Source organism: Magnolia sinica, chromosome 1 (assembly GCF_029962835.1).
Source record: "Magnolia sinica isolate HGM2019 chromosome 1, MsV1, whole genome shotgun sequence".
Lineage (NCBI taxonomy): Eukaryota > Viridiplantae > Streptophyta > Magnoliopsida > Magnoliales > Magnoliaceae > Magnolia > Magnolia sinica.
Genome location: NC_080573.1, coordinates 135,865,133 through 135,889,260, shown reverse-complemented (window position 1 = coordinate 135,889,260; position 24,128 = coordinate 135,865,133). Strand labels below are relative to the sequence as shown.

The 24,128-nt window shown below is 38.2% G+C and overlaps 1 protein-coding gene and 1 non-coding gene across 3 annotated transcripts; one reads left to right on the top strand and one right to left on the bottom strand.

Annotated features, from left to right (window-relative positions):
* Positions 1–238: 238 nt before the first annotated feature.
* LOC131219390 (probable inorganic phosphate transporter 1-10) lies at positions 239–5,144 on the bottom strand. Of its 2 annotated transcripts, XM_058214507.1 has the most exons (3): positions 5,123–5,144; positions 4,288–5,079; positions 239–1,338 (listed from the first exon to the last, which is right to left on the bottom strand). In XM_058214507.1, exons 2-3 carry the CDS (start codon positions 4,995–4,997, stop codon positions 468–470), a joined length of 1,581 nt encoding a protein of 526 aa, XP_058070490.1. In that variant the 5' UTR covers positions 4,998–5,079; positions 5,123–5,144; the 3' UTR covers positions 239–467. The 2 variants fall into 2 exon arrangements, with proteins under 2 accessions (XP_058070490.1, XP_058070484.1); XM_058214501.1 differs by lacking the exon at positions 5,123–5,144 and having other exon boundaries at positions 4,288–5,106.
* Positions 5,145–13,705: 8,561 nt separating this feature from the next.
* LOC131223221 (small nucleolar RNA R71) lies at positions 13,706–13,812 on the top strand. The gene has a single exon (XR_009160344.1). It is a non-coding gene; the product is annotated as a small nucleolar RNA R71 (small nucleolar RNA).
* The last annotated feature ends 10,316 nt before the right edge of the window (positions 13,813–24,128 follow it).

Below are 24,128 nucleotides of genomic sequence, written 5' to 3'. Positions count from 1 at the left end.
CAAGCTCGACTCAATCTGACTCGTGTACCGCTCTAGCTAGTGTTCATTTACGTGCCATCACCGTCTAAACACTGAATTTTTAAACTATGGTTCAATCACAAACAGAGGGACAAGATGGATGGTTTCAATCTATATAACGTGTGCCACGTATTCCGAATGACATCGAGGCACAAAAAATGTTATGCTCGAATGTGCTTGGTTCAAAAATTTCATGATATTAGGTACAACCAAACACTCTAAAAAAAATAAAATCTGTTAATAGAGCAAGCCATAATTACAAGTACTTTTTTTCCCCAACAATCGATTGTACCTGCATCCCATTCTCCTAAAACTGAACATGTATTACAGGGAGACAAGGAACTCTGAGAGAGAGAGAGAGAGAGAGAGAGAGAGAGAGAGAGAGAGAGAGAGAGAGAGAGAGAGAGAGAGAGCAGGATGGATGGGGCCACTTGAATTGGTAGGAGACCTTATGAGTGCACTTCACTGGGACCCTCTTGGGTCTCATTATCTTCCAATGATCTCCCTGTAGTTTCAGGGGTGAAAAAGTAGGTCACAACAGCCCCTAAAACACCAACCCCACCAAGAATCATCAAGGAACTGTGCATCCCAATCCCAGGATCTCTAAGTCTCTCATCGGTACTCTGTGAGGCCCACAAGAATCCAACGGCCCCTATGATGGCCCCCAATTTCCCAAAGGCCCCACTGATCCCATGACATGTCGATCGGAACCTCGCTGGGAAGAGCTCAGCCGGCACGATGAATGTAGTCGTGTTCGGCCCGAAATTCGAGAAGAAGAATGTGAGACCTAAGAGAGAGTAGAACCCCGGGTCCGGGTCCTTGTACCAACGATCGTTATACAGGCGGCCGAGCACAAACAAGCAAATGGAGATGATGAGGAAGCCCATGATCTGGATCTTCACTCTCCCCATACGATCAATGAAAAGGACAGAGGCCCAGTATCCAGGGATTGTCGAAGCGACGGCGATGATCGCCTGGAGTTTCGCAACGTCAAAGGCCGCATCGTAGGCATTAGGTGGAGTAAGCTTACCAGGAGTGGGCGCAAGGTCTTCTTTATAGGTCTTAAACTCGGCACTGTAGATTAGCGACTGGAAGAGGTTGCTAGTGTAGAAAATTACATCGACCAAAAACCATGCGGTCGAAGTGGCGAATAGATCACGTCCATGCTCACAGATGAACTGCTTAGAGAAAAGACCGTAGGATGGCGGTTCTGGCGCACGAGAGTTGGACTCTTCTCCGATCTGATGCAGCGTCATGTCGAGCACCTTCTCCATGTCCCTGACTGCTTGTGGGATGTTCTTCTCTACCAGTGCTGTGTATCTGCAAAAATTAAGTTTTTATTATTTAAGGATTCCTAATAATGAAGCATGATTGATGTTGTAATTCCTTAAGTAAGCAAAATCTTGAATCTATAATCCACCATATTAAAAAGGAAATTGGAAGTTTTATTATTCAATGATCCTTAGGATTCCAACTACATCGATCAAAACCAATCCTAATTTAATTAAACTAGAATTTTAACTAAATTAGAATTTATCTGAAATAGTAAATTTTACTAAAAATGGATAATTCTAAATTAAGTATGTAAGATGATTTTTAATATGATTATAAGCAATTCATAAGAATGTTGTATAATGTAAAAATCTAAAACAAAGAAGATGCATCAAAATTAAAAGTTATTAAAAATAATATTTTTTTTTCTTTAAATCACAAATTTAAATGGAAGGAATCATTTTCTCATGAAGTAACAAATTAAAAGTTATGGCCGATTTATAATTCACATTTCGAACAATAATTTCTCTATTGAAATGAATTTCTTCAAAACGAATACACTATATCATACCTTATGTTGGATTAAGCCCTTTCAGTCTAGGCATGCGAAGAATGTATCTATGCCACATCCTGCATCAATGATCTCAACCATCAATGGATAGGAGATTGTGTAGAGAATGGCTTTGATTCACATTCAAAGTGGGATTGTTGGGTGTCCCACTTCAAGTGTGCATAGAGATTCTCAGCGCAATCTCTACTCATCCATTTCAGGCCACACTTATAAGCATAGTTTGAAAACCAGGTGGGTCAACCCGGAACTCGGCCGAGTCAACCAGTGTTGGTCAGCAACCCGGTCCCTGCTTCAGGAAAATCAGGCCCGTACCACGTCAGGAAACTAAAGCATGCTTTGTTTTTGTGATTTTGTTATTACTTTCTCTGAGGAGGAAAATTTCTTTTTCCTAGTTATCCGTTGAATAATTTTTTATTTTTTTTATATAAAATAATAAGAAGAAAAAACTGTAGCTTTATTTTATTAAAACAAAATTATATTTTAACCCACCTGGTAAACTCACCAATTCCCAGGCCGACACAGATCTGGTGAATGGCTGAGTCCTGGTTGGCAAACTATGGGTATATGTTGAACGTGGAAACATTGTCAAATGGCAAGCTAGTTTAAACTACCTGTTATATTTTACAGGTGTGGCCCACTTGATGAGTAGACCAGCACGATACTTTCTCAATGAGATGGGTCCTCATGCAGCTCTCAGCAGGGCCGTCATAATCAACACGCCGGGCCTGACAGGCTGGTGGGCACATTCAAAATGTGTGGTCTGAGCCTGGCCCATTGACAGCCCTAGCCCCAACACATGCCAAATTGGCACATTTGCTTTATGTAACGGTGGCTGTGGGGGCGAGAAAACCCCTGCAAAAAACTTATGCTAATGGATCAGGGTCTGTTAATGATGCAAATTGCCGATACGACGGGCCTCGATGTTGGTAATGGATACCCAAAAATGATATAGAAGCATTTTGACTTTTTTATTATTCCAAATATTAAAGATCAAAGGGCTAAAATATTTCAATTTAAGAGATTTCATATTTTTGGTTGTCCTCCATCCAAGATGAGGCCCATCTTATCAACAGTTTGGATCAGCAGAAGATAACAGATGATCTCACCTATTGCAGCATGTCTCAATGTAATCTAGCAAGAGAAAAACTTTGATACTCTGGGAGAGTGTGACAGATAATGCACAGACACCAACAAATTACTTAAAAAAATCCAAACGTCGAGTACATGAAATTCAAATTAAACTGTGTCTAAATTTTGGATACCGGTTTAGATAGACACACTTTGTGATTATTTTATTATCTGACCGTCAAATCATTGACATTTATTGGATGGTTAAAATGAAAAATATCCAGCGGTCTTATTTCAGCAACCAAGCATCTATAAATCAGAGTGAAGATTGTTCAAATAATCTGATTTTGGACAGTAACTTAGCGACAAATGGCACAATTTAGTATGTTTAATTTGAATTAACATATGAGACATGTTGCACTTCTATGTGGCTGCATAGAAGCGCCACACAAAGCCAGAGTATCTAATGACTCTCTTTGTAGGAAATATTGGTTTGCTTTGATGCTAGCCTAGGCATAGTGGTAATAGGTTAGCCATCATGGTTAAATGACTCAGCAGCACGGACCCACCCGTTATGACCTGAGTTGAGTCAGGCTGATATGGCCCAACTCACCCGAGTCTGGGGTGACTCCTGGTATTGAACCGGATCGGGTCTGACCGAGTCGGAGTCTACTTGAACCAGAGTCCGGATTGTATTTTCCTTTGGGGTTGTAGCTGTTGATGGAGGTTATTTTTCATTGATCCCAACGTCTATATAATGGCCCATACCATCGTGGATGGGTGATGCCCAAAAAGTCTTCAAGATTGGAAAATGCTATAGATGGCCCACCAGATCAACAGCTTAAGTAAACGGTTCATTAACAACTCAAATGTACAGTAACTTTGCGTTGCCGTCCATTGAGATTGAAATGTATGTGACTATTTCTCGATCGACAAAAAATACTCTTCATATGGACGTCGTTGAAAGACTCCGGCCTTACCCTATTTCAATCCTGACTGTCCGAATCGCTAGTATAATCATGGATGGAGCACATCCCAATAGTCACGCCTACAAGATGACACTAGCAATCTGATATGATCATTGAATTTGGACTGTCAGTCATTTCTCATTTTAACAGTCCATTCGATGGCCTTAAATTGGACGGTTAGGATCATGTAACAAGTGCAATTTTCTGGCCATGCTCCATTCATGAGAATGAAAAATGACCGCGGAAGAAAGGATAACCAACGATCGACATCCTACATATACCAACCACCTGATGAGTAGGCCAGGGCACATTCACCATGGGGCCTGGCTCACGGAAATGGTGGACCATGGTCCATAACACACAAACGATAAACCATCTAGATCATCATACCTAGCAGTTTCGGGCATCATCATCCGCCAGTAATATGTTAGCATAGCCGGGACCGCGCCAAGCATCAGGATCACCCTCCATGCCAAATCCGCCGCACCGGGCGGCTTCGGATCCGCCGGTTCCGATGGTGATCTTGGTATGTGTTGAAACACACGGCAAACAATCATAGTGATCGCCGAGCCGGTGAGGATCCCAAAGCCCTGCATTGAGAATACAGCGGCTATGAATGATCCACGTGTCCTCTTATTGGCGAATTCGGACATGATCGTCGCCGATAACGGATAATCGCCACCGATCCCCACCCCAAGCCAAAACCGAAAGAAGGAAAGGCTCGTCAACACGCATGTCCTGGTTCTACATATTGAGAACCCGCATCCAATGGAGCTAAACACCATGAGCATGAGCGCAAGGCCATAGACCCGCCTCCGACCGATGCGGTCGCCGAGCCAACCGAAGACAAGCTGGCCCACCACAGTGCCCAAAAGTGGAATCGCGATAGTTGCTGACGTGACTAGGGCTGGAAGAACACCCAAGCTGTTTTCATCAATCCCATCGTAATAGAGTGCGCCGATCAATTTCATGATCGGCGTTATGCAGAAAAGATCATACGAATCCGTGAAGAGGCCCATGCCCGCTATGATGATCGCTTTGAAATGGTAGTATTGCGTTTTTGCAGTATCTAGAGCGGAGAGCACCCTTAGCCCCCGCATTTTCAGAGATTAGAGAAGCCCTGAGAGGAGATTGAAGTACTTGTTCTTGATTGTCACCTTTAAAGTTCAAAGAGTATTTGTTCTGTTGATAGTCATCTTTACTTAACCTTTTTTTTCTTAGAAACGCGTAGATGGATATGGCGAAGACCTTTGAAGATTCTTTTTAATAGTTTCCGGTCGTCAAGATGCCTATCTGGACTGTTTGGTTTCTTGTTTTTAACTCTTATTTTTACTCTTTGGATGGGAATTGCATTTTTTTTTCTTGGGTTTCTTCGTCAGAGAGGATTTTCCAGCTAGTTTGTATATGAGAACTTGGTGCAACTACTTGTATGTGCTGCTACTGTAGCATTTGTATACAATCTAATGTATCTAGAAGGGTTGTTTATACCTTGTGTATGAGATGATACAAAAGCAAGCAAATGGACGGCCCCAAAACCTCCAAACTCATGCAGGGTTGCTTCTTGTTTTCATGTTGGGCCCCACATTCAATTGGTTGCAAAGAAGTCATCTACAAATATAGATAACTTATATAGATTTTAAATGAATTTAAAATTGGGATTGGTTATCCCTTTACACAAATGACGGAGGGTATTCTTTAATGCATGAAATTAGTGGGGCAAAACTGTCAGTTTATTAATTAGCCAATTAGCCAATTGGTTGTTTGGGAGTTTTCTTGAAAGATTTAAGATTTTCTAAATTTGTTGGTTGATTGGATTAATCAAATTTATATTTTAGGAGAAAGGTAACAAGTCCTGTGAAATTACATAGGTTGGACTATTCAAACCATTTAATCCATGGTCATCAAAATTAATAGTTGAAAAAAAAGAAAAAAGAATGGTCAAATAGTGGATCTAAGCCATCCATCATGCATCCGACCTTTGATTTGATAACATCCAATTAATATAGTTGAGAAGATAATTGTCCATGTTGATTATTGTTGAGGTCAAAATCTGGATCACCCTCATCTTCGTGTGATCAAATAGTAACTGTAGGACAACCATAGTACTTGGGTGATAAAATTCCAAGCAGGGCAACCTTATGTCATAGTTAGTATTTGAAAGACCTAACTGAATTTATTTTCAAAGAAAAAGAAAGGAGAAAAAAAAAAAAAATCTACAGAAAATCTGGACGGTTTAGAAGAGAACTTACCTTAGAAGAAAACTTACCTTAGCTATATTGCACAGATCTGATCTATCTCAGTCTCTCCCCGGCAACAGCGTCGAAAACTTAATTGCTTGCCTCAAAGTGCAGAGGTTTATAAGTAATATCCTGTGAATACAGGGTCGATCCCACAGGAAGATGAATTGCGAGAAGAAAAAAATCAAATGCAAAACAAAATAAGTAATAAAAACTAAACTAATGATTTAATTTTAGAATTTTTGAATGGATGTAATTCCACTGAATAAAATAACACCCAAGCTTCAAAGTTCCACACATAGGTTAATGTTCCAAAATCATGATGACTTGGATAACACAACTAGGATCTGAGCACTATGGTCAGCCTAATCGGAAAATAAAATACTTTAATATTTTAATAAATGATATAAAAGATTAGAAAATAATGGATTTGCACCATTGATATATATTCTCAAGCGCCAGTGATTTTAAGTATTCAATATCTATAGGATAATGAATATCAAAGAAATATAACAGGTCGAGAACCTCTTCTATCTAGGAAATCTGATTGATCTAGGGTAAGCCTATCCATTAATGTGAATCTCATATGATGAAAACATATGGATCTTACAAGAGGATAAAAAACAAAACCTAAATAATAGATAACATGCATACACAATTCTTCTTATCATTAAAACAATCAATCATCATAATCTTAAAAAATTATTAAACCCATGTGCTTCCCTTCTAGCTTAGGGTAGAAGGAACTTAGAAAAATATAATTAAATTGCAAAAATAAAAAGCAACAAGAAAGAAAAAAGAAAAAAATACAAATAGAAAAGATCTAAAATATAAAAAAAACAACTTATAAAGCTTTAATAAAACTAAAAACTCTTTAAAAACCTTAAATATTGTTCTTAAATGCTTCTAATAATGTTTAAAAATGCCCTAGGAAGCCCTATTTATAAGTAGGGAACTCCAATTTTCGTATAAAGTTGAAAAATCCTCGAAAACGACTCAAATATACGTATTTTTTCAAAATAGACTTCTCGCTGCATAGTTCGTTTAAAACAGACTTCCTGCTGCACAGTTTTTCAAAATAGACTTCAGAGCTTTAGAATACACTTTTCAGGACGATTTCAGGATTCTTCACTTCAAATCTTCGATTCTTTTCATTCCTCACTTGGTTTTCTTGAATCTTTGGCATGTGAATTCTTCAATCTTGGTTTCCTAAGATCCATCGCTTGCCTTGGTGATTTTTGAGCATCAAATTCTTACTTTTTAGCACCCTTTTTCAATCCAAGCTCTTAAATTCATCTTGCAACACATACATGAGTAAAATAGATATTAAGATGATTTATGTTCATAAAACCAAGATATAAATGGGAAAAATTATGCAATATTTGAGTCTCAACATACCCTCAACCAGCATTTTGCTAGTCCCGAGCAAAATAAGCGAAGAAAAATAAAAATAAAAATAAATTTTAAAAAAAAAAATTAAAATGAAAAAAATTCTAATTACACCACTTTCACAGGTAATCTAGATTGCATTTAGCATATGTAACAAGCCTTTAAACCCCTAGGTTTCCCCTAGTGGACGAGTTATAGTCTCGTGAGGGTTTCCAGAAATGTTACCCACAAACATTGAAAACAAGAAAAATATTTCAACACTAAAAAAATTTATACAATTATGCCCCTATTCATCATATGAATTCCAAAACAAAACAATACTTAAGTCTGAAGTTAGTTAGAATGTCAATTTTCTAATCCATTACATCCTTGAGTTCAGAGACCTAATTAAAATTTAGAATAATTATGATGCAATATCCTTAGGTGCTCCGTGACACTAGTCTAACTTTGAGAAATATGCATGTTCCCTATCCTAACTCCTTTCAATCATCCCAAGAATATGAAATCTCTAGTTATCTCATTTTTTTCATGATATTTATTCTTTTATCATTATATCCTCATTATTATAGACCACCCTTAGATGAAGATTCCCATTGGGTTTGCTTCATAACCTAAGGTATCGTACTTGTAATGGTAACAGTAATGGATACTTAGGTATCCTTACTCCAGATTACTGACACGATTGTTATGGTCATTGCATTCATGCTCTATGATAAAAATTTCTTTTTCCATCACTTTTTTTTTCTTTCAATATTCTCTCTTTTAAACATATATCAATGGTACTAGTTCATTCAATCTTGTTTGAATCAAAAGTTGTTATTCTAGTTCACATATCATATTCCTCACTTAGTTAGATAGGGTGTATTGTGAATTCAGTATATTGAATTACAACTCACTTTAAACTAATGATTAGATAATTGAACTCAAGTTTATAATTTTCAGTTGTCAGAATTCTGACTACTATCATCCTAAAATAAATATTAACTTTGCCTTTGAAATTCGCATAATATCATATTTACATTCTTGTATATAAACATATTATTTTGAAAATGTTGAAATTTTTTTTCCATAAACCTAAAAAAAAAAACTTAAACCTAAGTGAAACCTAAAAATAATAAAAATAATAATAAAATAAACTAAAACCCCCCCAAAAAAAAACTTTCACATGGATGACTATTCACACCCCTCAACCTAAATTCTACATTGTCCTCAATGTAATGATAACGTAATGCAGACAACATAAAAATAAAAGAAATGGTGGATAGTACCTACCATAAAAAAACTCACCTGCTATGTGACACTAAAAAAAAAATTGAATATGATACAAATCCTACACAAATGCTCCGTCAGACCAGGAGCATCAATTTGAATATTCTGGCTCATGAAGAGGGAATGACTCCTCTCCTAAATGAAAGTTTTCCATATAAGGCTTCAATCTCGGACGATTAACCTTATACACATTGCCATTACGTGGATTCTCAATTTCAACAGCCCCATGAGTATAAACATTCTTCATAATGAAGAGGCCTATCCATCTTGATCTCAACTTTCCCGGAAAGAACTGGAGACGAGAATTGTACAATAGGACCTTTTGCTGAGGTTCAAAATTCTTCCTCAGGATATTTTTGTCATGAAAAGCTTTGGTTATCTCTTTGTAGATTTTAGAATTTTCATAGGAATCTCTCCCCGGCTCCTCTAATTCATTCAAATCTAATTTCCTTTGTCTACTTGCTTGATTCATATCAAAGTTTAATTTCTTTATTACCCAGTAGGCTCTATGTTTCAATTCCACAGGTAAGTCACAAGCCTTCCCATACACCAATCTGTATGGAGACATTCCAATTGGGGTCTTATAAGCAGTCCTATAAGCCCATAAAGCGTCGGATAGTCTGAGGGACCAATCCTTCCTATCTGGCCTTATAGTTTTCTCTAAAATGCATTTGATTTCCTGATTAGAAATCTTAGCTTGTCCACTCGTTTGTGGGTGGTATGGGGTGCTCACTCTATGCTTGATGCCATATTTCTTCATCGAAGCCTCAAATGTCCTATTGCAAAAGTGAGACCCACCATCACTAACGATGGCCTTTGGAGTTCCAAATCTAGAAAAAATATTTTTCTTGAGGAATCATATGACCACTTTGTTGTCATTGGTCCTACTTGAAACTGCCTCAATCCACTTTGAAACATAGTCCACACCAACCAATATATAAAGAAATCTAAAAGAAGATAGAAATGGACCCATAAAATCAATACCCCAACAATAAAAAATCTTCAATGGTAAAATTGAGGATGAAGGCATCATGTTGCGCCAGGATACTCTTCCCAACTTTTGACATCTATCATAAGCAACACAGAAAGCATGGGTGTCTTTAAACATGGTGGGCCAGTAAAAACCACATTGCAGGATTTTTGCGTTGGTTTTCTTAGCAGAAAAATGGCCACCACATGTTTCCATGTGGCAAAAAGAAATAACACTTTCAACTTCATCCTCTAGGACACAACGTTTAAAAATTTGATCAGTCCCATATTTATATAAATACAGGTCATCTCAGAAGAAGTTCCTAACTTCGGTTTCAAAACGCTTCTTATCTTGTGACTTCCAATGATATGACATTTTTTCCGTTACAAGATAGTTCACTATATTCGCATACCAAGGCAATTTGGATATCACAAATAATTGTTCATCAAGGAAAGTGTCCTGGATATGCATCTCCTCAGTGGAATCATCTAACACCAATCTAGAAAGGTGATCAGCCACTACGTTTTCTACTCATTTCTTATCTTTTATCTCTAAGTCAAATTCTTGGAGTAGGAGGATCCATCTTAAAAGTCTCATCTTTGCATCCTTCTTAGATAACAAATATTTCAAAGCCGGGTGGTCCGTAAAAATGACCAATTTGGATTCCAGCAAGTAGGACCTAAACTTATCCAAAGCAAAAACTATTGCAAGTAACTCTTTTTCAGTTGTTGAGTAGTTCACTTGGGCCGAGTTTAGAGTTTTACTCGCATAGTGAATAAAGTAGGGCCGTTTATCTTTCCTTTAACCCAAAACAGCCCCTATGGCATAATCACTTGCATCGCATATTAGTTCAAAAGGAAGTGTCCAATCTGACACATGATAGGTGCAGTGGTAAAGGATGATTTAATTTTATTAAAGGCACTTGCACACTCATCTGTCCACTTAAATGGAACATCCTTTTGAAGAAGATTAGTCAAGGGTCTAGTAATGACACTAAAATCTTTGATGAATCTTCTATAAAAACCAGCATGCCCTATAAGTGATCTAATATCTCTAACAGTTTGGGGGATAGGTAAATTAGGTATAATGTCGAGTTTTGAGCAACCTACCTCGATTCCATTTTTGGAGATAACATGGCCTAAAACAATTCCCTTTTGAACCATGAAATGACATTTCTCACAATTTAAGACAAAGTGCTTCTCTTCACACCTAGACAAGACAAGAGATAAATTGTTGAGGTATTTCTCAAAACTACTCCCAAATATAAAGAAGTCGTCCATGAAAACCTCAAGAAACTTCCCAACCATATTTGAAAAAATGCTTAACATACACCGTTGGAAAGTTGCTGGGGCGTTACACAATCCAAATGGCATCCGTTTGAAAACAAACGTGCCAAATGGATAAGTGAACGTGGTTTTCTCTTGGTCTTCTAGGGCTATCTCTATTTGGTTATATCCGAAATATCCATCAAGAAAACTATAGAAGGAGTGACCTGTTACCCTCTCTAAAACTTGATCAATAAATGGTATAGGGAAATGGTCCTTCTTTGTGACTTGGTTCAATTTTCTATAGTCCATGCAAACACGCCAACCAGTGGTGACACGTGTTGGTATAAGTTCATTATTAGAATTCTGCACAATAGTTATTCTAGATTTCTTTGGGACTACTTGAGTTGGACTCACCCAAACACTATTGGATATTGGGTAGATGATTCCCACATCCAATAATTTGATCACCTCATTTTTTAAAACTTCCATCGTGTTTGGATTGAGACGCCTTTGAGGTTGTCTAATTGGTTTGGTATCATCATCGAGGTGGATCCGATGGGTGCATATGGAAGGGCTTATACCCTTGATGTCAGAAACGGTCTAGCCCAAGGCTCCTTTGTGGTCCCTTAGAACTTTCAACAATTTAATCTCTTGATCATTTTCTAAAAATAAAGAGATCACCACAGGATGAGTTTTATTTTCACCTAAGTATATATACTTAAACTCATTTGGTAGTGGTTTTAAATCAAGCTTTGGAACATTGGTTGGTGATGGCAGAGGTCGCAAGTTCTCGATAGATAGGATTTGAGTACGCGGTCTCCATTGGTACATACCAATGTCTTGGGTGGTAGTGCTCTCATTATCATCAGAAATTTCAGCAAGCACTTTTTCTAAATCATAATTTTTCAAGTCCCCAATTACTTGAATCAATTTCTCAGTCAGACTAGGTTCCAATTCCTCTTCTTCTATCAAGCAGTCCATGAAATTCAGCTCATGGATCTCATTATTATCAATGGGCTGCTTACATAGATTGAAAATATTTAGCTGTAGAGTCATATTACCAAAAGACAAGTTCATCATTCCATTCTTGTAATTTATGATTGCATTTGAAGTTGCTAGGAATGGGCGACCTAAAATGATGGGAACTTGAGCGCTAGCATTTACACATGGTTCAGTGTCTAGTACAATAAAACCCACGGGGAAGTAGAATTTCTCCACTTGGACTAGCACGTCCTCTAAAATTTCCCTAGGTACCTTAATAGAGCAGTCAGCGAGTTGGAGTGTAATCGTGGTTGGTTTAAGCTCGCCTAACTCCATTTATTTGTAAACCGAATAAGGTACTAAGTTGACACTTGCACCCAAATCTAGCAAAGCATGCTCAATTTGAAAATTCCCAATAATACAAGGAATAGTGGGAATTCTCAGGTCTTTGTATTTGGGTACAACCCTTTGTTGAATGATAGCGCTCACTTTCTCAGTAAGGAAGGCCTTTTTGTGCACATTTAATTTCCTCTTTACAGTGCACAAGTCCTTGAGATATTTAGTATATGATGAAATTTGTCTAATGACATCAAGCAGAGGAATATTGATAGTAACCTTTTGGAGCACATCCAACACATCTTGATATTTCATGGGGACAGTTGAATTCCGAAGTCTAGATGAGAATGGAACTGGAGGCTCATATGACTTAGTCTCTTTATCCTTTTGTTGTTGCGGCTCTTGAACCATAGCCGGTTCATCATTTTCTTGAAATAGTGGCTCATCCTCCGGTATTTCTACCGGTTGCATTATCTTGTTATCTACCTCTTTTCCACTTCTCAAGGTAATGATGGCCTTAGCTTGTTCATGATATAGCTCACTTGGATTTGAGTCTCTAATGAAATGTGTGTTTCGAGGATTTGGCATAGGTTGAGAAGGAAATGTGCCTTTTTCCATAGCATTTAGTTGAGTCTCAATCCTAGCTACAGCTGTCTTTAATTCCTGATTTGATTGGATTAGAGACTGATTCATTTGAGCTTTAGAGTTCATGAATGTGGTTAATGCATCCTCCACAGATGATCGCTTTGGTGGGGGCACATATGGTGCATTGTTAGGTGCCCCAAAGAAGTTATTTTGTGGAGGCATTTGAGGTGCATTGGGCGTATTAATTTGTGGTCCATTCCTCCAACTAAGATTAGGATGGTTACGCCAATTTGGATTATACGTGTTTCCCATTAGTTGCATAACTGACCTTTAAATAATTATTTATAGCATTTGCTTGATCATGCTCATGCGTGATATTTTGTACAACTGAGATTATTGGACAATCCTTTGTGTCATGGTCTGTACCACCACAAATGCTATAAAAATTACCTAAGGAAGTGTTTGGTTTAACCATATCAACCTTCCTAATTTCCAAGGCTTCGACCTTTCTAGCCAATGCAGCGAATTTTGCATTAAGGTCGTCTTCCTCTCTTAAGACATACATTCTCACTTTCTCTCTAGGAATGGGTCTAGTTTGGTCTGATTTAGCAGAGACATCCCATATCTGCGTATTCTCTGCTAACATATCTAGAAAATCCCAAGCCTCATTATGATCTTTGTCAAGAAAGGTTCTACCACACATCATCTCCATGAACTGACGGGTATCCATGGTGAGCCCCTTTCGGAAAGCATCAATCACATGCTATGGTTCATAACCATGATGTGGACAAGTAATTAGAATGTCTTTGAAGCGCTCCCAAGCTTGAAAAAATAGTGCATTCCTCTTTTGGGAGAATGACATGATTTCTTGTTTTAGTGCATTTGTTTTGTGCTCGGAAAAAAACTTTTTCAAAAACTCTCTACTTAAGGCTTGCCATGAAGTGATGGTATTAGGTCTTAGAGAGTTGAGCCATGCTTTGGCCCGATCCTTTAGAAAAAATGAGAATAACCTAAGCTTAAGTACATCCCTATTGCCATTGTTTACTTGTAACGTTGCAATTACTTCCTCAAAGTCCTTGGAGTGCAAGTAGGGGCTTTCAGAATCTAAGCCATGAAATTTAGGAATTAATTGAATCACACCTGGTTTAAAATCAATGTTCCCTGTGTGAGCAGGGAACACTATGCAATATGGTAAAGTTGATCTTTCAGGGTGTAAATGTTCACGTAAAATCCGTGGTTGGTTTAACACATTCGTATGAACTTCATTTTCATCCTCAAGAGGAGGATTATGTTGATTTTCTCTATTTTAATTTATAGTTAGATCTGACAGATTTGGATTTAAATTATCAACTAGGTCTGTCATAGAATCCAAGTGATATTGAGTGTCTCTTCTAAGTGAATGATCAAGGCCTGGAACTAGTCCCCCTTCAGAGGAGAGTCGATTGTTTTGATCCCTACTCCAACGGGACATAAACCATCCACACCACACAATATATACCACTAATTCAAATCGCAAATATAATACTTAAAATAAAAATAAAAACTTAAATCAACAACCTAGGTGGCAGGGCCGACCATGAGGGTTCAGTCCACAAAGCAAAATAAATCAACAACCCAGGTGGTAGGGCCAACCATGAGGGTTCAATCTACAAAGCAAAATAAATCAATAACCCAGGTGACAGGGCCGGCCATGAGGGTTCAATCCACAAAAAAAAATAAAAATAAATAAATAAATAAAAGCAAAACTAATGCAGAAATTAAACTATGCTAATCTGAAAAATAGATTCAGCGGATGATCTTTGTGATCAAATAGCAACTGTAGGACAACCATAGCACTTGGGTGATAAAATCCCAAGCAGGGCAACCTTATGTCATAGTTAGTGCTTGAAAGACCTAACTGAATTTATTTTCAAAGAAAAATAAAAGAGAAAAAAATAAAAAATAAAAATCTACAGAAAATTTGGAGGGTTTAGAAGAGAACTTACCTTAGAAGAAAACTTACCTTAGCTATCTTGCACAGATCTGATCTATCTCAGTCTCTCCCCGGCAACGGCGCCAAAAACTTGATTACTTGCCTCCAAGTGCAGAGGTTCATAAGTAATATCCTGTGAATACAGGGTCGATCCCACAGGGAGATGAATTACGAGAAAGAAAAAATCAAATGCAAAACAAACTAAGTAATAAAAACTAAACTAATGATTTAATTTTGAGATTTTTGAATGGATGTAATTCAACTGAATAAAATAATACCCAAGCTTCAAAGTTCCACACATAGGTTAATGTTCCAAAATCATGATGACTTGGATAACACAACTAGGATCTGAGCACTATGGTCAGCCTAATTGGAAAATAAAATACTTTAAATATTTTAATAAATGATATAAAAAATTAGAAAATAATAGATTTGCACCATTGACATATATTCTCAAGCGCTACTGATTTTAATTATTCAATATCTATAGGATAATGAATATCAAATAAATATAACAGATTGAGAACCTCTCCTATCTAGGAAATCTGATTGATCTAGGGTAAGCCTATCCATCAATGTGGATCTCATATGATGAAAACATATGGATCTTACAAGAGGAAAAAAAAACAAAACCTAAATAATAGATAACATGCATACACCATTCTTCTCATTATTAAAACAATCAATCATCATAATCTTAAAAAATTATTAAACCCATGTGCTTCCCTTCTAGCTTGGGGTAGAAGGAACTTAGAAAAACATAATTAAATTGTAGAAATAAAAAACAACAAGAAAGAAAGAAGAAAAAAATGTAAATAGAAAAGATCTGAAATAAAAAAAACAACTTATAAAGCTTTAATAAAACTAAAAACTCTTTAAAAACCCTAAATATTGCTCTTGAATGCTTCTAATAATGTTTAAGAATGCCATAAGAAGCCCTATTTATAAGTAGGGAACTCCAATTTTCGTACAAAGTTGAAAAACCCTAAAAAACGCCTCAAATATACGTATTTTCTCAAAATAGACTTCTCGCTGCATAGTTCGTTTAAAACATACTTCCTGTTGCATAGTTTTCCAAAATAGACTTTAGAGCTTTAGAATAGACTTTTCAGGATGATTTCAGGATTCTTCACTTCAAATCTTCGATTCTTTTCATTCCTCACTTGGTTTTCTTGGATCTTTGGCATGTGAATTCTTCAATCTTGGTTTCCTAAGATCCATCCTTTGCCTTGGTGATTTTTTATTATCAAATTCTTACTTTTTAGCACCATTTTTCAATCCAAGCTCTTAAATTCATCTTGCAACACATACATGAGTAAAATAGAATATTAAGATGATTTATGTTCATAAAACCAAGATATAAATGGAGAAAATTATGCAATATTTAAGTCTCAACACTCGGTCCTTCTAGCAGACAAGGTCTCAATTAGAGTGGTTACAAGCCTTTGTCGAACAGTGGTTGTATTTATAATCCAAGCCGAGTTGGTGGACAAAGGTCTCAATCAGAGTGGTTACAGGCCTTCGTCAAACAGTGGTTGTATTTATAATCCAAGCCGAGCTGATGGACTTGGCCTCTTGCCAGTTGGACGTTCTGAATGACTTTTTCCCGAGGTCCGAGGTAAAGCGTTGGGCCTATTTTATTGATCCAAGCAGCTTTGCGGCTCATCGGTGAATCCTTCGGTCACGTGCATTACCTAGGGTAGTCGTTTGTCCTATCGGGTCAGCCGGACGTCAGCCCTCGGAATTATAAGGGACTCGGATCTTCCCATAACAATTATAATAGCAAAATGTTTGATCGTTGATCTTGACAGTCCAACGTGTGGAGCCCGCCTCTGGTTGCCTCTCTAAAAATAACTATAATATAATGATCCTAACCATCCAATCAATGGATATGAAATATTTGGTCGTTATATACTAGAAGAGGTCCTATCCATGATCTGGACTTTCCATCAGGTGGGGCCCACCTTATGTTACCAATCCCTCCTAAAAGATCACTTTGGTCAAATGATTCAAACTATCCACATAGTGGATGGAAAATGGATGTTCCATATCATACCATAGAAATTGTCTAATCATTGTTCATCATATAGGCCCACTATTGAACCCCCATCCCTCTTATATGTGATCCGGACCATCCATCATTGATTTCTTGTCCTTCTTAAAAATCACTTTGGTCATATGATTTTAATAATGTTATTGATGCAATAGAGAAGTTCTGGTCATTGATGTAAATCATCCATTTGATTGCTTGACTCTCTTAAAAGCCATTTGGTAAGGTGATCTGACCAATGGTTGGCAAGATGGATGGTCAATATTAATAATTAAAAACAAGGTTTAATTGTTGATCTAGACCATTCATGATATGGTGCCTATGGTTGATGTAATCCATTAAAAAAATAAAAAATAAAAAATAAAAAAATATCAATTTTTACATCATGACTTTACCCATTCCATCAATTGATAACAAATCCATGATCCATATCTATTGTGTGAGGAAATGTCCCATGCATGATCCGTACCCTCTATCATGTGGGGCCTTTTTTTATTTTTATTTTTATTGTTGATCCCTCTTAAAAATCACTTTGGATCATATGATCCTAACCATCATCTATCAATGACCAAGAAATGGCCGATGGTTCATATTTATTGTATTAGACAAATGTTTTAATTATTATCTGCCACGTGGGTCCATTGTTCATTACCCATCACTCTCAAAATACTTTGATCCAATGATGCTAACCAAATCAATATTGGTTTGGAAATTTGTATTGGGTTTTGAAAGAAACTGTATTTTTTTTTTCTTTTAATGGATTTTTGATACACTTAATAAATCCACATTTAGATGTCACCAACTCCAAAACTATAAGCGTAGAAAGAAAAATGGAGACCGACACTGAATGCCAATCTTTTGAAGGGAAAGTCTTTCCCTGATCCATTTCAAATGAGAAATGAAGAAAACCCCACATACGCCCATCATTCGCCAAACCATACACCAGCGACTAAAACGAGTCGAGAGGCCCAGGTCCCACTGCTGTTGGGCCATGACCAATGGACAAATTGCTACTCTGCAAATGTGAACTAAAGCAAACGAGGCCGGTTCCCATACAACTCCTAGAATAGGCTTATTTTACCAGTGCTGGAGGTAGGGCCCACGGGATGTGCCTGTGCCATTCAACCCTTGTATTATGTGAGCCTACAATGAAAGTTGGACCCCCGAAAATAGACCAATGAATCCAACCATCACACGGCATAAATGGGCCCACCGTATTCTCTGTGCCATCCAACCCATGTACTTGGTGAGCCCCAACGTGATAACAAGATGCCCAAAAATCAGGCCTATAGAATAATTAGGTGGGCTGCACCATAGGAAAAACATCCAACTTCACATGGTAGCGGTTGGATTAGCATGGATTTTGGAGTCTCCGTTCTCACGGTTGGATGTCATGCACACACTCCTGTGGGCCATGCAGTCTTGACTGTTTGTATGATTGGGAACATATTGTCAAAGGTGAAGGTGCAATAGTCCAACCGCCGTCCCCAATTTCTAAAACATATAAAATGATGGTGTTCCCCAGCACCACGCCTAATCGTGTCCTGACATTGGCACAGTGGGACAAGTCATTTTCAAAATTTGGACAGCACACAGAAAATAAAAGATGGGCCCATGGGCTGCATCGCCCCTTACTAAGAAAAGTTAGAAAACATTAGAGAACTCCGGCCCCACTCGTCGGGTCATGTCCTAGTTGGCCTGATCTACCCGACCTGGTTTTAGAGAACTCTGACCCCACTCATGGGTTGAGTCAAGTCCTACTTGGGACCCTTTTTTGGATCTGTTGAGAAATCAGGTTGGCTTCCGATCTCACCTTATTGGACCCACTTAAAATACAACCTAATTGGGTTCGCAGTTGGATCAATTTGGGTCTAGTTAGTTTTAATGGCATTCTTATATAAAGAGAGCTGATTTATAGAATGTAAGTGTTAGGGGACCGTAGAGAAGCACATAGAGATTAATCAAACAAAGTACTTCAATTATATAATCAAGTTCAATCACAAACAAATTAAATTTTATGTGGAAAAACTCTTTTGGGTAAAAAAATCATCGCGCAAAGCGATAATAATACATTATAAAAGCAGAAGTTACAAGAGAGAGATTACTCGATTCAAACAAGCTTCGAATTTCCTCAAGCTATGCCATTAAAATTTTAGAACGAATTAGAAACCTTTTTTATATACCAAATCCTAATTACACTCATATATATATAGACTATACGAGAATCACAATCAAAATTAAAAATAAATCCCGCACTTACCCAATTCTTCATATATGCTCGATGACACCTTCGATGACACTTTGATGGTATTGACAGATTGTCGATGACATCAAATGCCTTCAATAACATCGAGAGAGTTCCAAAATTGTCCAGCAATAAAAGATGGTTACCTCGGAATTTTCCAATGGCACATTCAATGCCATTGACAACTCGTTGATGGTATTGAACCTCTTCGATAGCATCGAGAAGGACATCACAAGATATCTAGTAATCAACATGGGATTTTTAGATTTTCTCAATGGCATCGAACAGTTGTTTGATGGCATCGAACAACATTCGATGAAATCAAATAGTTTGTTGATGAAATCAATAGAACCTGTTGCTGAAAAATTCGATACATCAACAACAATAAGTGCCAAACTAACACGAGTGCAATCTAATTAATACCTTGGGTGGCACAACCATGTAAACGGTCTAATTTGCGGTAAACCCAACTCACAACCCATATTCAAGACCCAATGATTATACGAACCTGACCAGATTCAAGTTCAAGTATTTAAGAATGATACCCAAACCGTAAAAGGAACCGAATCCAGTACAACCTGAGCACTGTTAACCTAAGCAACGAATACCATAGGGTCCTGACCAAATCCACGGTTAAAATACTCTGGTAACTCAGTTAGACTCGTCTGGCCCTCCGACTCGCCTGACTCAGGTGACTTGGTCAATCGAACCAGACCAGTTACTACTAAATACATCCGAGTCTTAAAATGCCGCCCCGGACCTAGAGCAGGGTCATTTATTCTGTCAATGGGTGAGATCGGCCCTAAAATTGAAAGTCCATCCACGAAAGAGGCTACAAATGACCCGACCATTTAAAAATCGGGCTGGACCCAATCCTGCCCCGAACTGACTGGTTGCTACGTGCAGAGTCAAGAGAAACAGCTGATATATTTCTAGCCGGCACACTGAATGTCCAACATACCCCTGATTTTTTTAGAAATATAGAATTCCTCATCATTTTCGGTCTCCTCCGTTTGGATAAAATACACCCCCTTGAAGAAATTGATGCTGCTATTGCGTGTACAAAGATAATTTGTAAATGAGCATACGTGTCAAAACGCAGTGCAAAATCCAAACCGTTCATCATGTAGGTCCCACTGTAAAGATGCGTTGACCCATAATTCACACCAGTCCACCAATTGGTTTGGCCATGGTTTACCAAATAAATGGATGGCTGAGAAATAGTTGGCAAAGTTTCGCCTGTATCTAACATTGTGGCCCACCTAGAGAGAACATCAGCTTGAATTTTGAACCAGATCATCTAAACGGTCAGACCTATCTGATAGACAGCTTCTTCTTCTTCTTTTCCTTTATTTATTTATTAAATTTTTTTTTTTTGAGACGGCTTCAATCCTACTCACTCATGGCATGTAGATTGGTTGCCTTGTACACGTGTCAGTGCATCATCTTTAGGTCATATTTAACGGTGATCTGATGAGTTTTAATGGTATTATTTTGATCAAACTTCGCCATGGTCACTTATCAAGTTTATTTAAATAAACAGGTCGGCTGGACAAAAAAGTAGGAAACTTCATAGAGGCCTTCTTGAATATATCATTTTAACCATCCATCGACAGTGAAGAAAATAGATGGCTATGGTCGATTATACTGGAAAAACTTTCATCTTTGATCTGGGCCTTCCATCTTGTAGCCCCACCTTTTATTATTCTACCATCTTATCAGCAGCCTTTAAAAGAAGAGCCCATATTAATTAGTACTTTTTTTTTTTTCCTTATCATTATATGGGCCATCTATCATGTAATCCCACCTTTAATTAACCGTAACTTTGGAAAATTACATTGATCAGGTGATTCTAACCATCTGATTAAGCAACTAATACCATGTCTTATTGTTACGAGAAGAGCAAAGAAGCAACAACTCTCTTTGTAACACTAATCCATGTTTAGAAATTACTAGTAAGGGCGTGACAGTGGGGCCTTATATATCTACTCTCCATCTGTTTTGCCAGCTCATCTTTTGGCATTGGACTAAAAATGTGCCAAATCCTAATCTCAAGTGGACCACATCACAGAAAACAATGGTCATTGAACGCTCATTATTAAGAACTTCATAGGGCTCCCTGTAATGTTTATTTTCCATTTAACATGTTGATAAGATTATATAGATCGGGATGAAGGGAAAACACAAATATTAACGCCTGGTGTTCAGTTATCATATTTCCTTTGGTGTGATCCACGAAAGATTTAAATCTACTTCATTTTATGTGCTAATGCTCTAAAATGAGTTGATAAAATAGATGGACAGCATGGATATACAACGCATGCATAAAAGTGGATCCACGGTTACCGTTTGACTAAACAGGCTCTTACCTGACATTATTGGTTGAACCCAACCCCATATGCCTAGTGCCCACCATGATGTTTATTAGAAATCCACCATGTCCATCCATTTTACCAAAAGATTTTAGGTGGTGGCCCAAAAAATAAGACAGATCTAAAGCTTAAGTGGGCCACATTTAAAAAAATTTCATTACTTCTCGTGAAAACCCGCACTCATGCACACTTTTATATGTTGGAATATTTGGTTGAATTAAGTAGACTATTAAAAAATTGAGAACTAAAAAAGAAAATAAAATTTGAGAAAGAACTTATTGGATTGAGTCAAGGCACGACGTAAGTCACTCGGCTTGAAATCTAATTTGCTCCCCTTGGACAACGTCCCAAGTGCAACAGGTTTCCAGAGCAATCGACCTCCAGGATACAACGACTATGACCCGGTCCCAGCGGTGCACTCACTGTACACGGGCTCGAACCACTTGCAGTTTAATCCGAAAGTGCTGAGTTGACTCAGCGATGAACTCAGTAGAAAAATGCTTAAAACCAAATATCAGAGAGCGTTTTATAAGAGAAGAATTTTTCGTATATATCAAACTGGAATCGGTTGTCTTTATATAGACTCCGAAGTGGTGCATAAGCACCCTTTATAAAAGGTTAGGTCCGTTGGGTTTAAACCCAACAGAGGCGACCAACCGGAAGGGACGCATCTCTCTGGTTTAAAACGAAAAGGCGCAAGTGCGAGTACACTCCCGCACATACAGTCCTGCGAGTACCCATACACACACCCACGCGAGTACACACACACCGCACCCGCACCCGCGCCCGCGCCCACGCCCAGCCAGCTCAGCCCAGCCCAGCCCAGCCCGTCCTGTCGCGTCGCGCACGCACATACGGATACGGACTCGGCTCGGCACGGCTTGGCTCGGCTCGGCTCGGCGCCCGCGCGTGTGGTTAATGACATAGATTAGAGCTATTGGCATAACCCCCCCACAGTACCAAATTCACATGCCCCCTGAAAGGGGCTCAAGCCCTAGGCAAAAAGACTATCTTATATACAAGATAGTTTACTATGTCAAATCCGATGTGGGATAAAACCCACAAATCAAAAGTACTGCAACTTTTCAAAATTGGAGGGAAATTACCGAAAATTTGAAAATTCAAATTTTAATGTTATTTTAAAACAAAATACAACAATCCCCCACATGTTGAGGTGATTGTCTAGATCGTACCGAAAGAGACTTTCGAGGTTAAGGTCGAACTTCTAAGTTGTAACGGTGTTTCCATTGCTTTCATTTCATCTTAATGGGAATGACCTTATAAATAGTTTGGATGGCATAGAACTGTGGAGCCTAGTAAGGTTTCAACGGTGGGCATTTCTTTCCCTAAATTTCCCCCTCATATGACCCACTTGAGTTTTTGATCCGGCTAAATTTTGGTCTCATGTCCTTAAATTAACTTGCAAAACGAATAGACCGGGTGGATTTCTCACAAATATTACGGTCAGCCCACCTGGCATCCCAGGCAGGAACTTCCTGCTATGGACGGAGAAATCCACCCTTGATGGCATATAAACATCTAGGTGGAGCCCAGTAAGGTTTCAGCGGTAGGCATCACGGTGAGCCCACCTAACATCTGAACTTCCTGAGAAAGGCTTTGGCAGTAAATCCGAGATTACAGAAATCTGTGAAAAGGGTAAAATCATCGTTTCATATTTCATGCAAGAAAATCTTCAAATCGTACGTCTTCCAATCTCTGCCTCTTGAATGCGGTTTCCTTCAGGGTTACAGTTATTCTATTAACCCTAATTACAGGTAATTCACGTCCAATCCCAAGGCAAGAGGGACCCACTCGCATATTATTAGAGCCTATCATGCATTGGAAGGTCCAGATGGTTCACCTGGCTCACCCCACCATGCGCCCAACTAGCACCAAAAGTCCACATTCAGCTTATTAATGCATCAACTTAATCTTTTAGTCTGGACCTAACCATGGTGGACAACACCATTTGAACGGCCCATGGATCTCTCGCACAAGTGGGCCTGGTCCTAAGTTTCACATTAATCCAGATCGCACATTTTTCTGAGATAAAGCACAGCGGTCACCTGATTCCATGCCTTGCTCCACAATTTTATGGAAACAAGATTTCAGATAAAACAATGTTTCCTTTCCTATGCTTTCCACAAATCTCTACAGCTATAAACCTAGGGGCCTATGGCTTTTAGAGGTCCAGCTCGGCAAAACTCCGTGTTGCCCAAGCACAGCTCATGTTCAAAAACAAATTAAAAGTGCTAACCATGCCGAACCAATATGGCAATTTATGTGCCATAACCACTTTCAAATGCCTAATATGTAAAAGTAAAATGAAGAGACTAAATTCCAAATGAAGATCTAAAATTGTTTCAATACAGAAAGGGGCGGGGGTGGGGGGTGGGATTTGGAAAAATCACCCATATGTATATCTAATTATATCTTGCATATATATTACAGTACACAAATGAGGTCCCCTCTGTTCACAGTATGAAAAAATTTCATGATATCTAGTGCAACCAAATACACTACAAAAACTTCTTTTAGTGCAGCAAGCCATAATTAC

Bases quoted from the DNA above. Each gene is read 5' to 3' on its own strand.
- LOC131219390 (XM_058214507.1), bottom strand. From the start codon at position 4,997: ATGCGGGGGCTAAGGGTGCTCTCCGCTCTAGATACTGCAAAAACGCAA. The intron at 1,339-4,287 runs GTATGATGATCT...TAATTTTTGCAG, and splicing joins ATGATGCCCGAAACTGCTAG to ATACACAGCACTGGTAGAGA.